Genomic DNA, 14,570 nt, shown 5'->3' on the forward strand with positions numbered 1-14,570 from the left:
CAAGTCCTCATTGGAGGGCAAGGGATTGCACACTCTAGAGCCACCTTTGTTCAGATATAGTGCAGATTCATGTTATTTTATAGCCTCAACCACCTTTCTCAATTTATCCAGCACTAATTGTTGAGCATTCTATGACCTTGGCACCATATTAGAGTTAGGTTTATTTGGACCATCAATTAGAGATGTAGGAGGAGGGTCAAAAGCCTCACGAGCCTCATCAAGGACTCTTCTATACTTTAAGATCCTCTAAATGGAGGGGGCCTAAGATTGGGTGGGAATCTCTCGCTTACTTTATATATATATATATATATATATATATATATATATATATATATATATATATATATATATATATATATATATATATATATATATATATATATATATATATATATATATATATATATATATATATATATATAAGTCATTAAAAAAAAAAATTGTTATAAAATAGAATAATTCTCAACTATAAAATAAAATAATTCTTAAGTAGAATAAAATAATCATAAAGTAGATTTTGAAAAAAAAAAACATTTCTTAAATAATTTTCAATGAAAATCAAATAAAGGGAAAATAAATCTTCACACAAATAAAATATATTATGTATTGTTGATATTTGTAAATAAATATAAGAAACATTTTCAAATAGAAGTAAAATAAAGCATGAAAAATAATTTTAAAATTAAATTAAAAAATTATTAAATAGTCTTAAATAAACTAAAAATCAAAATATATGTTAAAAAATATCATGATTGAAATGTTTGTTTCATTTAAATCACAATATATCAAAGAATATGTTCTTAAAAAAATTAAATACTTCACATAATTTATTGCAATGAGGCACACAATTTCATAACTATGAGATTTTATTCTGTTAATGTCATTGTGTTAAATAATACGCTTATGGAAATTTTAAATTCAAAAAATTAAATTATTAAATGTTATATAAAATAGATTTGAAGGGATTTTTTTTTACAAATTAATAAATAGCATATAATAATAATCATTTCAATTTTTTTAATGTAAACTATGTAATTTAAACAATACAAAATATATTCCATAATAGGAATATACACTTATTAAAAAAGGTGAATGGAATATATATTGTGCATACAAAGAATCTTTAAAAACTAATTTTATAAATTAAATTCTGAGGACTTGTCAAAACAATAATTACAAAGATGACTTTTTCGCAGTCATTAGAAGAACTATGATGTGCTGGCAGCACCCTAGACTTTCAAAAATGAGAAGCATCAAAACAACACAAGTTGGGGAAGTACAATCGGTGATATACTCGTATTAAATCTTGTATGCCAATTCTTGATTTGATTGTGTTAGAAGTTTTTTGACACAATTGAAAAAATGATCTATGTATATTTTTCATGCTAAGTTTCATATATTTTCTAAAACTTTGTGATTATGAACAAAACAAAAGAAATACAATTAATATAATAAAACTAATTTAAAATTCATAATCCATTTTTCTTTATTACCTAGTTGACTTGGTGATGCACTATATCTTGTCTCTTCCTCTCATTATGGAAACAAGTGTTAATAATTAATTACTAGCCAAAAATCAACAATTAATGAAGCCAAATTCTTTGATAGAGTGTGATGAAGTGGCGAAAATGACTCTTATTAAGATCACGGTCTACTAATACTACATACTAAAATCTTTATATTACTCCCATCTAAGATCACATTTTTACTCTGTTATGATTATATTATATTAGTATACTTTATTTATATTTAAAAATTATATGTAAAATATATGTTATAATAGAAGAAAATCATGCAAAAAGCTGTGAATTGGAGACAAGTGGCGAGGGTTCTATTTTATTTGAATTAATAAACATGACATATTTCATGCATTTACCTGTCAATTGCATGCCAAATTATTTACTACATAATGCATATGCTCTATCAAAGCATGTTTATGATCAATTTAAGAATACTCATACCAACATTCATATTAAGAAGGATTACAGAAAATATAAACCTAAGGAATAATTGCACATTCAAATTTCTGAGTTATCTTATATCTCACGACAAAAATAAAATCCATACTTGTGAATTCAACTCAGAATCTATAGATTCGATCTTGTATAGAATTAATATATTAATTAACTAATTTACCACAATTAAGGAAAGGATTCAGCTTTACAATTTTATTTATTTACAAGAATGATCATAAAAACTATATTAATATCAGGTTATCTTAAAGAATAATCAATTCCTTAATGCTTTGTACAGCTGTCAGCATAAGTTCCAACTTCAAGAAAAGGTGTGCACGAGAAAAAAGAGCAGATGCCCATGTGTCAAAGTTGAGGGACATTCCCTGTCGTTGTGCTTGATCATCATTCGTCGGAGCCTTCCATGATATGGCATGGGAGAAGCGGACAAAAAGAAAATTAAACAATGCATATGCGTATTCCTTTCTATATACTTTCTCGGAGGGTGCGATTACGTATCTTAAAAAGGGGGAAAACTAAGCGGTTTGGTCATATGTTTCGGGGGCTTTTCTTCCGTCTTGCCCTGCCTCGATTGGGAGGCAATAAGCACAGGACAGAACTGGAATTCATTTTTCAGAAACAAACCACGTTGGATTGCAATTAGTAGTTTAAAGAAGAAGCAAACCCCATTTCTCCCAAATTATATTGGTTCTTGGAGGGGCTTATGGAGCAAGATCCGGTGATTTACAACATCTTGTGTTCGAATCTCACGGAGACCTGATTTCACTCTCAGATCTGCCAATGGACAAATATATGCATCGGCCCCCGCCTCAGCCGCAACAGCAGCAAAAAGAAGTTTCAGATTGTAGAAGACGAAAACCCTTTGTGGAAGACGACTGGCGAAAAAGCACACCGTTCAAGAAGATGAAGCTCCATAAGGACACACAGCATCTTATCAATATTGATAGTTCAAAGTCCACCTTTTCCCAGGGGAAGATCCACAGATCTGCCAGGACAAGCCGATCGCCATCGCCGGGGTTCGATCCCCTCACAATCGCCTCCAACGCTCACAAAATCCCCCCTTCTAGTGCGCCGCCCTCGCGGGCCAAGGTGGTTAACTGGCGGCTGGCCTGTTTTATGGCGAGGGAATACCTTTCAAGAGGGACACTGCTCGGGAAACCATGGCCGCCTCAGGACTCGATCGGGACACCTCGGGAAAATGCTTCAGCACAACCGAGGAAGAATATCCGAGGAGATGAAGCTGCCAGTGAAAGGGAATCGCTCTACGTTACTCTCACCACCAATTTCCTCCGCTCAGATGACATCCACTTGCCCGGCATTTTCAATCCTTCACAGATGGCGGCTTGGATCGGATAGATTTGATACCAGTCTGCTCAAAAGTCCACAGGCTGAGAATAATATACCTCATTTAAGTGTGAAAGAGGTTTTTCTTTCTTATACGTTACGGAAGGGAATTTGTAACAGTTTTATTTACGGCAGGTTACAGGTTCGAATCCGGAAAGCGGCTCTTATAAAGTTTCTCCTTGCTACGAAACCCTCCCCTACGAAACATTCAGCGTGGTTCGCTGTTTTACGGGTTGGGTTAATTTTCAGCTTAGAGTTTTGTCCGTCATTTGACGGAGTTGGGTTAATGAAGTTGTTTTCTTTCCATCAGTCCCGTTATCATGTGCACGAATTGTTTTCCCCAAAACTGATGTACACACCTTACATGTTTTCAACCTACTTTTTATGTTTTTATAATCTCTAATAATTATTTTTATTACTCAAGAATATTATTCTAATGTAATTTATCTTATATGGCAATTATTTTTGTTCTATTTAGAAATTTATTACTCAAGAATATTATTCTAATGTAATTTATCTTATATGGCAATTATTTTTGTTCTATTTAGAAATTGATGAAATTAGATATTGGATCTTAGTGGTTGTAGGTGAGATAAGCAACATTAGATATAGATGCTTTATTGTTCTCTTTGGTTAAAGAATTCTTGTTAAAAAATTGTTATTTTATTTTATTGAAAATTGTATATTATTTAGACGAGTATAAAAAATAATTAGATGGAGTGTGGAAGTCAAAGGAGTGATAATGTGGCAAGAGTGGGTATAATAATAAAGAAAAGAGAGCAACATCTTAGTGAAATAGTTAGATTAAGTAAATTTTAAACTATAAAGATAAAGGGATGATGTATGGGAGCAACGAGTCTTTCAAACATGAGAGGGAAATATTATTGAGATAGTAAAAAATGCCTCAAACTATTTTCATGATTGTCATGTCTTTTTTAAATCACAAGTTTTTCAAGTGCCTCTAATTCTTTTCCCATTCTAGTTGAAAAAAACTTTGACTTTGTTATATGTTTCAGTGAGTTGATAAAGCAAGGGCTTGGGCAAGAAGGAAACTATGTAACGGTTTCAAATTATAAAGGGGTGTTTCGTAATGCAAATTCTTTCATATTTTTGGGTTGGGCCCCTCTAAAATTGGTTGAAGATGTGTTTGATTTGACCTTAGATGATGATTGTATTTCAACTATTGGAAGTAGAGATTCCAAAGTAAAATTTTAATATATAGGTGTTTGGGCAAAAAGCCTACTCTTCATGAATAAAAAATTTAGATGCAAGATGTTTTGATAAAAATTGGTACTCCTTCCATTTCCTAATTGTCTAGAGGTTTCTTTTTATCCAATTTCACTTTAGGTAGATTGTGCTTTCAATAGAAAAATGGACCATGTTTCTTCGATAAGAACAATATTTTAACATGTCTTCAGATTCCTTCATTCTTTTAGTTATATTCTACAATTTCTCTTTAGCCACAACAAATCCAAATTTGATTTAGTAGTTGATGAACAAGGTTGGAGATTTCACTTGTTTAGTATAAATTTATGTGGCTTTCATGATGGTAGAATTATTGAAGCCAATTATTTACTCTATCTAAATTTTATTTTCTCATGAAGCTTGGACTCAATTAATTGAATGCCTATCTTTCTGATTATTTATTTTCAATGATTTTGGTTATAAGATTTTAGATTGTTCTTCCAAAAACATTTGAAGTGCTCATACAGTTAGAATGATTACAATAACCATTGTAGAAAGTAAGCAAGATTAAGACACAATCTACTATTTCAAATGAAAAAAATGTAGACAAATCATTCAGTTTTAATGGTTCAATTCAAAGACAAGATGGCACAATGTAGACAAAATAAAAGAACCAATTGTTATCTTCTTTTATTAAATAGAATCCACTAAGACTAGAGAAAATTATGGCACTTTGAAATATTATAGAAGTTTGAGATTAAACATGCTGAAAAGCATTTAATCCATAGGTAATGGTTCACATGGATTATCGAAGCCATTTGTTCTTGTAAAGGAGAAATCTACTCTTAGTGAAAGGATGCTCATATTGTTGACTTGGTGATCAGCACCTCCTTGGGGTTCGCGACATGTCTTCCTCTCACCTCCCGTGGATCCTTGTTTGTCGCCGCTCTCCCGTTCACTGACAACTCAAGATTTTGGTGTAATGACAATGGTGTTTCCAACAAATGGTATCAGAGCATTGGGTTATGGATCTGAATCCCAAGAGGTCCCCTTCATTCCGTCAGTGTGGAACCCTTAGTCGATGCTGAGGGGGGGATTGTTGAATTGGTGGTCAACACCTCCTTGGGGTTCACGACATGGCTTCCTCCCACCTCCTGTGGATCCTTGTCTCTAGTTGCTCTCTCGTTCACTGACAGCTAAAGCTTTGGGTGTAATAGCAATGATGATTCTAACACATATTTCATAAGGTTCTTCAAGATTTAAAAAATAAATAAAAAATTGTAGGTTTATATATGTTTGTGTAGGCATTTCTTTCTTTTTGCTGGCTTTTGATTTTTTGGGGTTATGAGTAATATTGTTTTCTAAAGATGTATTTTAAATCTGTACATGAGTGAAAGTTCAAGTTGATTTCTTCTAAATTTAAATAAATGATTTTTTATAAGATGATTTTTCTCTGTTATGTTGATGAAATTTCTAAGTTCTAATTGTTTTTAAATATAATATGATATATTATTAATTTTATAAAACATATTTAAATTAATTTAATTTATATTATCTATGTAATTATTAAATATTAATTATTCATACTTTTAATATAATATATTTATTAAAACATTACATATGCTTTAATTTTGTTAATTTTTTGGCTATTATTTTAACTTTTTCTAGGTATAATTTTAGTATTTTTTTTTATTGGTAATGGGTCAAAGCCAATAAGGTGTACATACCCTACCCCCTTATGGGGTTTGAACTTTTGATCTCTCTTTCAAAGGCATGATTTCTCCACCACTAGGCCAACTCACGTTATACCAATGTCAGGTAAACTTTTGAATGTGACCGATAACACTAGCATGACTTGCCCTTTGGCTCCACGTGAAATGCTTTTGACCTGGAGCTATGAACCGATGAGGCTCCATGTGAAATGCTTTTGACCTGGAGCTATGAACCGATGACACTGGCATGACTTGCCCTCTGGCTCCATGTGAAATGCTTTTGACCTCATCCCCACACTTCACTTGCTCAAGCCATTGGGCACAATGACCCAACAAAGACACAAGGCTTGCGAGCACAATGACCCAGTAGGGGTTTGAACCTTGATGGTCGCTTCACCAATGAAGTGTTAAACTACAACACTACATGTCCGAAGATAGTATTACTTTAATTACATTTTATTTATATTTTCGTATATTGTACATAAAATTAATGTTAAAATCATCATTATATATTTATAATATTGAATACAATAATTATATCTATAAACATGTTATTAATTTAGAGAGATTATACAAATTATTTGAGAAAAACCAACTTAAATAAAATTTTATATAAAAACATAAAGTAAATTAATATTTTTAACTTGAGCGTGATTATTTAATTTTTAAACAAATTTTATCTAATATTTTATTGAAAAAAAAAACAAAGTAATAGTTATTATTTCTTATTTATTTACTAGACCTAATACAAGAACAATCATACTAAATATATTTGTGTATCACATGTGGAATCATGATTGTATTGGAAAGAGTAATATTTAAGAATATTACATAGAGTAAAAAGTAATCTTAGTATTCCCAAGGGTACCTTTACTTCATAAATTCAAACCTCATGAGGAGAAGGTGTCAAGGTTCAGATGGTATCCAGGTTTACCCTGATCTAGACAAATCTCATGAGAAGAATCTTTAGAATCTCAAGGGGGCTCTAGAAGCTCAAGCTATAGATGGAGAGGCGAGGTAGAAACATAAGACGTGGGCCTCTCTTTTTGGGATCAAACCTCTGGGGAGATCAGCTTTGCCTCTGGCTAGTAACATTTTGGATCCGAGTATTGGTAGGTTCGCTATCTCTATTCTGGATTCTATCATTGACCATAATATTTCTCTTATGGTTGTCTTTGGTGGGAAAGTTAATGTGTCCTCAACCAATATTGAGACTATTAGGGAGTTTTCTAAAAAGAAGTGGAAGTTAAAGGGCCAGGTTGATATTTCTCCTATGTCAAAGGCTTTCTTTGCTTTTGTTATTTCATGTAATAAGGACATCTTTGTTGTCTTAGCAGGTGGTCCTTGGGTGATTGGAAATTCCTCATTGGCTCTTATGAAGTGGTCCCCCAATCTAAACCTATTGGACTCTATATTTTTTGTTCTAGTCTAGGTTTTACTTTTAGGTTTGTCGTTGGAATATTGCAATGAAGATGTCTTTCGTGGGATAGCAAGCTCTTTCGAGGATATTTTATCTATCGATGCTATAATTCCTACTCGCAAGAGACTAGTTTTTGCTAGAATCAGTGTTGGAATGACTCAACGTCTGACCTCCCCTCTTTCATTGACATTGATTCCAAACTAGGGAAATGGGTCCAACCATTAGAATTTGAAACATTGCCTTTTGTTTGCTTCAACTGCAAAAAACATGCGCATTGGGCTAATAAATGCCCTCTTTGGGAAAAAACCCAAGCTTCAAAGGCACCCAAAAGGTTAAGATCTAGAAAGCTAAGAATTTGGAAGGGGACTAGAATGGGAGTAAGTACCCAAATCAGGACCAAGGAGAGGGTAAAGATAGAGAGAAGAAAATTCAACCTCCTCAAGAGTAGACCAATGTTGACCCTCAGGTGGGTGAACAAGAAATCTTCAATCGGGATAATGAAGAATCTAGTCAACAAGTTTTAGAGGAATCAAATAGGGAGGCAGAGATGCAAGAAGAAAAGAATAATGATAATGATAATATCACCCCTGATAATAGATTCTTTGTGGAGATCAACAACAACATTAGGTAAAGTAAAGAGTTCAACGGCGAGCCTAATGGTCCTAATTCTTGTTGTTTTGGTGCGCAAAATCCTGATGTGGTGTCTCTCCCTGACATGTCTTTTCTTTTTGTGCATCGATAGATTATATTGGTATAGCTTAGATTATTTTGTGATTCTTTGACTAGATCTTTATGGATTTATCTATGTTTTAGATGCTTCTCTATGGATATTAGACATATTACATTATGCTAGCATCATGATTACATGTGGATGATGACATTTCTAGACTATTGTGATGATGGATTACTCTTTGATGATTGATATGTGTGCTCATTTATATGCCCGTTTCATGTTTACTCCATGATAATTTGATGATATTTTATAGTGTACTAACCCTACTTCATGATTATGTTTCTACGCGATGTCTTGATGTTATATTGTGTAACTGTTTATGTGAGTAGAGATGAATTCATATCACTCATTGCGAGCATGATATGAAATCGTGATTCTCTATCACTTGTTGTTTTATTATGATTTATATGTTGTGTTTAGTATTGATGCAAGATTGCAAATACCAGACATCCACTCCACCTAGCTTCACAGGTCTGAGTGTGTCTTATCCCAATGGCAAGTTGATCGAAGTTGACATGAGAAGCCACCCTATACTATAGGCTTAAGTTGATTGCCCTTTTCAGTTTAGAGTATTGGTGTGAGTTGTTGTTAGTGTGTAGTGATTTCTTGGTTTATTCTATGGCGGTTTGCTTTGTGTAGTATGGTAAGTATTAATTAATTTTTTGATTAAACTGATTTATATAATTTAAAATAATATTAAATAAAATTAATAGATTAATATAGTTTATAATAATAAATTAAATAAATAGTTGGTGTAAATATTTAAATAATAATGTGATTATTATTTATTTTTTTATTATTTCAAACTATGTCTGGTAAACTTTTTAACGTGACTGGTGACATTGGCATGACACACCCTCCGACTCCAAATGAACTCTTTTGACCTCGAGCTATGAACCAGTGAGGCCACAAATGGGGGACCTCATCCCTACACTTCACTTGTTCAAATCCATGAGCACAATGGCCCAGCGAAGGCACAATGCCTTGCGAGCACAATGGCCCAGTAGGGATTTGAACCTTGGTGGCTGCTTCACCAACAAAGTGTTTGAACTGCGACACTACATGTCCAAAGACAATGTGATTATTATTATTATCACCTTGGTTATTGATATTGAGGAGTAACTATTATTTATTAATTATTTGTGATATTTATTTATACCCTTTGATTATTTTATGAATGGGTTCTTATAGTTATTTGTGCCCATGCTTTTATTGGTTGTTTTTATTATTATTCTCTTGTTATTCTTTTTAGTTAATTAGTAGATTCTTTCTACCTACCCTATTATTCTATTGTTTAAATTATTGGATAAGTTAATTAATAAATATTTTATTATTCTTACCTTGGTTTATGTGAGAGTTTGGTAAGAAATATATTATTTTCCATTATTTTGATTGGTCAATGTTTTTCTATGGTTTGGGTTTGATTTTCCTTTATAATCAAATGATAACTTAATTAATAATTCTTTGGGTTTGGGTAGATTATTTCATCCTAATAAGATAAGAAAAGGTTAGGCCCCTTTGTGAGGCCCCTTTGCCTTGCCCAGCGGTGGTAGACCAAGATAGAACTGGGAAGGCCTTGGTAACCCGGGAAGATAATCTCCCTCACTCCATAATGGTTGAGATGACTCTGCATGTACATCTAGGATAAACAAGACTCGTGCTTAGGTACCCACATATTGCATGTGATGACAGTCTTTTTCCCTACATATAGGTCCTAGCGCCTTGAGCCTTGTTTGATGTGTCACCTCTAAAGTGTTTGTGTTTGGAGGTTTCATTTTAGATATTTAATGCTTTGCAATCTTTCATTTTTTGTGTTTGTTTTTCCTTTGGTTGTTAGGTGTCAAACTAGATCCAAAGTGTGAGTGGGATCTTGTGCCATCTCCTAGTAGGGGGTGGTTCCTTTGGTTCCACATGGTCAGGTGGTTTAACACCTTCTTCCTTTGGGATGTTCTTCATTGGATGCTCTTGCATGGATGTGGATATCTTGTCTTCCCAACTATGGATGGAATCTAATAGTAGATTGATATATTTTATTATATGAAACATGTATGTATTGATTCAGGATGTAATTATAATTTTAATTATAACAAGAGCTATGTTCCTTGTTGTAAAAGATATCATATTCATGTAGTGATGTAACATGTGACATTGGTTTATTAATGGAAATAGATTTATGGATATGTATAGTCTCATGAGATGTTGGAAATGTGATAGATTAATTGTTATTAATTCATGATGATAGGAAGGTATAAGTAATTGGGTGTAGGAACATTTGGTATTGGTGTTGTTAAATGAACTTAGAAGTGGTTGGTTAATGTATGCTTAGTACATGGATATAATCATGTTATAGAATAGTGAATGATCATGTATTCATGGAAGGAATAAATCATGTTAGGAATTAGTATGCATTACTCTATGGTGGTAATTGTTTTATCATACTTATGATATTATGTGATTGGTTATGGTCACTTTAAGTAATGACATTGAGATTCCCTAGAGAATGCTTAGATGTGTTGTGTTTAGTTTCACTTGCATTAAATATTCTTATGGTATTTTTTTTGTATCCTAGATTTATGGTGATCAAAATATTAAAATTTAGATCAAAAGGGCCACCATACCAATGAAACTTTTGAGTACAAAAGATTAACTACCTTAAACTAGTTTAAACAAGTTAACTTCCCAAGATGTGTCTCATTGTTCTCTATCTCATAGTCCATCCCTAAAGCCAATATTTTTCTCTCAGATCATTGAGCAAATGACTTTAGGAATGACAACCCCATGAATGAGTGATAAAGTGATCTATGTGCCTGAATGCATCTAAGATCTATATGATATGTTCAAGCTATGATACTAAGCTATGATGAAGACAATGATATGATAAAGATATTAACAAACTATACTAACATGATATGCTAACATGGATATACTATGATATGAAATTCTTCTAAATGCTAAAAATGTTATTCTAACAAAGAGGCTAAAATGCTTGATATAATTAGACTATAATGTAGATACATAAAACTTGGATGTTTCGATTGAAGAAATGGGCTCTATTTATAGAGGAAATAGGAAAATGGATGGTTAAGCTTGAATAATTTTAACAAGGATTAGGATTGAAAGTTACTCAATCCATGTTTACAATTGTCAACAAGAGGTGGCTTGAGAGGAGATGTAAGAGGCATTAAATGCCTGAGAAGACATGAGGGTCACCCTAGGAGGATGTGGTTAGGGTTAGGTTAGGGTTGATTAGGATTAACTAGTGGATAAAAATTTTACCCAAGAGGCAAACTCTAATGCAAGGGTTAATAAGATGACTAGGGTCAAACCATGAGTGCTTAATGAGACCCATGGGTTGGATGAGGGTTAAGTTAGAGAGAGAATATCTAACCATGAGTGAAGGTTGAATTAACCATTAATATTTAGGAAGAATATGGGGACAAATTTTTAAGAGCCTTACAAATTTGGGGAATTCAACAAGTTAACTTGTTGAAAATGATAAAGTCTTAAACACATTTAGAAGAATTTCTTCCATATTTGAGAAGTGACTTCCCCAAATTTGGATGTGATATGATTAGGAGAATTAAGGCTATTAAAGTGGGATTAGAGGGGTTCTAGAAGAATGCTTTTAGATGCAAGTGGGAAATCTAGGAAGATGCAACTTGCCTAATGGATGCAACTAAAATGGATGCAACTTGCATTTGTAGAAAAATGCAAGTGGTGGGGTGTTTATAAATAAATTTGATTTATTTATATGCAAGGATGATTTTAATTAAATGTAAATAATTTAATTAAAATGTTGCAAAAGGGGATTTAATTAAATAAAGTGATTTATTTAATTAAAGGTTACAAAGTGGTTACATGAATTTAATTAAATAAATTAATTATTTCATTTAATCAAATAGATTTAATGGAAAAATTAATTAAATTAAATTAAATTAATAAGGGGATGTGGTTTAAATATTTATTTAACTAGATGGTCAGATTTATACGTCTATAGTTGTTATGGATGAAAGTTATTGTGTTTAATGGATTGATTATTGCACTTGACTAGTTGATGTTTTACAAAAACAATTTATATCTATTGCATGTTAGTTAGTGTATTTATCTAGGGTATCTTGGCAGTCACTACATCTGATGTGGTAAAATCCACATTCCCCATTTCTCCTTCTCTACACCCTCTAGGGGTAGCAAATCTAAATATGGAAATTTCTAGCCAAGATAGGTACTTACCTCAAAATATTAATGAGGTAAGAAGGCAAGATATAAGAAAATAAAACTAAGATTTAAAGGAGATGGACTCAGTGGAAGAAAGGCCTTTTATTTTAATGGAGAGGAAAAAAGGCAAGAAATAAAATATGGCTCCAGGGGTCACCACCAAGAATAGAGATAAAGCGGATTGTTGTGTTAGTAGGAGCGCAGTGGGAAGAAAATCGACGAAATGGTATAGGGACCACGAATGCCTTCAGAACATTGTTGTTGTGACCCAAAGAACCATCATAGATATCTACTCTCGTGCCAAGAAATGAAGATCATGTCATGGAACCTAAGATGGCTTAGTAGCTGTCACAAACAAGACATTTTCCACAATTTTGTTAGAGATCATAAGCCTGATATTTTGTTAATTTAGTAAAACAAAATGTCTAAAGAAAGAGTAAAAAAAATAAAATGTTTCAAACATTGTGGTTTTTTTGGTGCTAGTTCGGAAGGGGCTTCTAGTGGTATTGCTAATTTTTGGAACAATAACTATATTCAAGATAACTTGATTAGGGAAGAATCTAATCATATGGCTTCCAGATTAACACATATCAAAGATAACTTTTCCTAGATTTTGCCAAATATTTATGCTCCCAATAATAAAAGTGCCAGAAGAAAATTTTGAAATAAACTTGTGCCTTTTAGAAGGCTTTTGCCTAAAGAGAATTGGATTATAATGGGGGACTTTAACTCTCCTCTTCATGAAGAGAAATTTGGTGGATCTAAAATTCAGTTGGATAGCAAGTTGGATCTCATGGAGTTTATAAATAGCCATGGTATGCATGATGTGGATTTAAGGGGTGCCTCTTTTATGTGGACCAATAGGAGGGCCAAAAAATGAGTTGATCCAGGTTCACCTAGATCAGTATCTTATATCAAATGAATGGTTAGTGAAATATTTCAATTCCCTGAATGCCCTTTCTTGGGTGGGTTTAGACCATTATACCATAAGCTTTGTGACGAAATCCAGAAATGGGAAAAGGAATTTTCCTTTCAAATTTGAGAAGATGTGGCTCTCCCATCTTCTTTTGAGGTATGTTGTTAGAGAATGATGGAACATTAAGGTGACTAAAACATCGATGTTCAGAGTTGATAAAAAATTAAGGGAAGTCAAATTCAAAGTTAGGAAATGGAATAAGGAAGTTTTTTGGGACATATTTTCTATGAAAGTTGCTATGCAACTTGACTTAAAAGAGATACAAGATAAGATCCAAAAAGAAGGGTACACAGATGATCACCTAGCTAAAGAGAATGAGATTCTCATCAAATACCATGATATTATTTCAATGGAGCAAGATTTTTTGAAACAATGATCAAGATCATTATGGCTTTCCTAAGGAGATAGAAATACCGACTTCTTTCATGTGATGGCTCTCAAACACAAGTCAACTAATAGGATTTTGCATATTTTTAAAGATGGAGTCAATATTGATAAGGAGGATGATATTAGAGGAGAAGTTGTTCATTTCTTCAACAAGCTTATTTTTGTCTAAGGAGCCTTAAATGAGAAAGAGCAACAAATTGTCATTGATTTTATCCCCAAAATTTTGAATACAGATGAGGACAAATTCTTATCAACTATTCCTTCCATCAAAGAAGTTAAGAAACCGGTGTTCTATTTTGAAGGTAATGAAGCTCCTGGCCTAGAACACTTTACTATGTTTTTCTTTCAATTTTTTGGGGATATTGTCAAGGAGTATGTTGTTAATGGGGTTTTGGAATTATTTCAATCGAGGAACATTTTAAAGGAAATCAATTCCACCTTCAATGTTCTCATCCCTAAGTTCCCAGGGGCGGATGCCATGGATTTCATCCCTAAATTCCCAGGGACGGATGCCATAGATTCTTTTAGGCCCATCAGTCTTTGTAATTCTTCTCTGATATCATTTCTAAAGTCCTCACTTCTATATTTTTTGTTGTCCTCCCACTTTTAATTTCTCCCTAGGAGA

General features: G+C 32.8%; 1 protein-coding gene across 1 annotated transcript; it reads left to right on the plus strand.

The window, feature by feature from the left end:
* Positions 1 to 2,488: 2,488 nt before the first annotated feature.
* Positions 2,489 to 3,763, plus strand: LOC131030091 (uncharacterized). The gene has a single exon (XM_057960770.2). It carries the CDS (start codon positions 2,754 to 2,756, stop codon positions 3,327 to 3,329), a length of 576 nt encoding a protein of 191 aa, XP_057816753.2. The 5' UTR covers positions 2,489 to 2,753; the 3' UTR covers positions 3,330 to 3,763.
* The last annotated feature ends 10,807 nt before the right edge of the window (positions 3,764 to 14,570 follow it).

The sequence above is a fragment of the Cryptomeria japonica genome, chromosome 7 (assembly GCF_030272615.1).
Source record: "Cryptomeria japonica chromosome 7, Sugi_1.0, whole genome shotgun sequence".
NCBI lineage: Eukaryota > Viridiplantae > Streptophyta > Pinopsida > Cupressales > Cupressaceae > Cryptomeria > Cryptomeria japonica.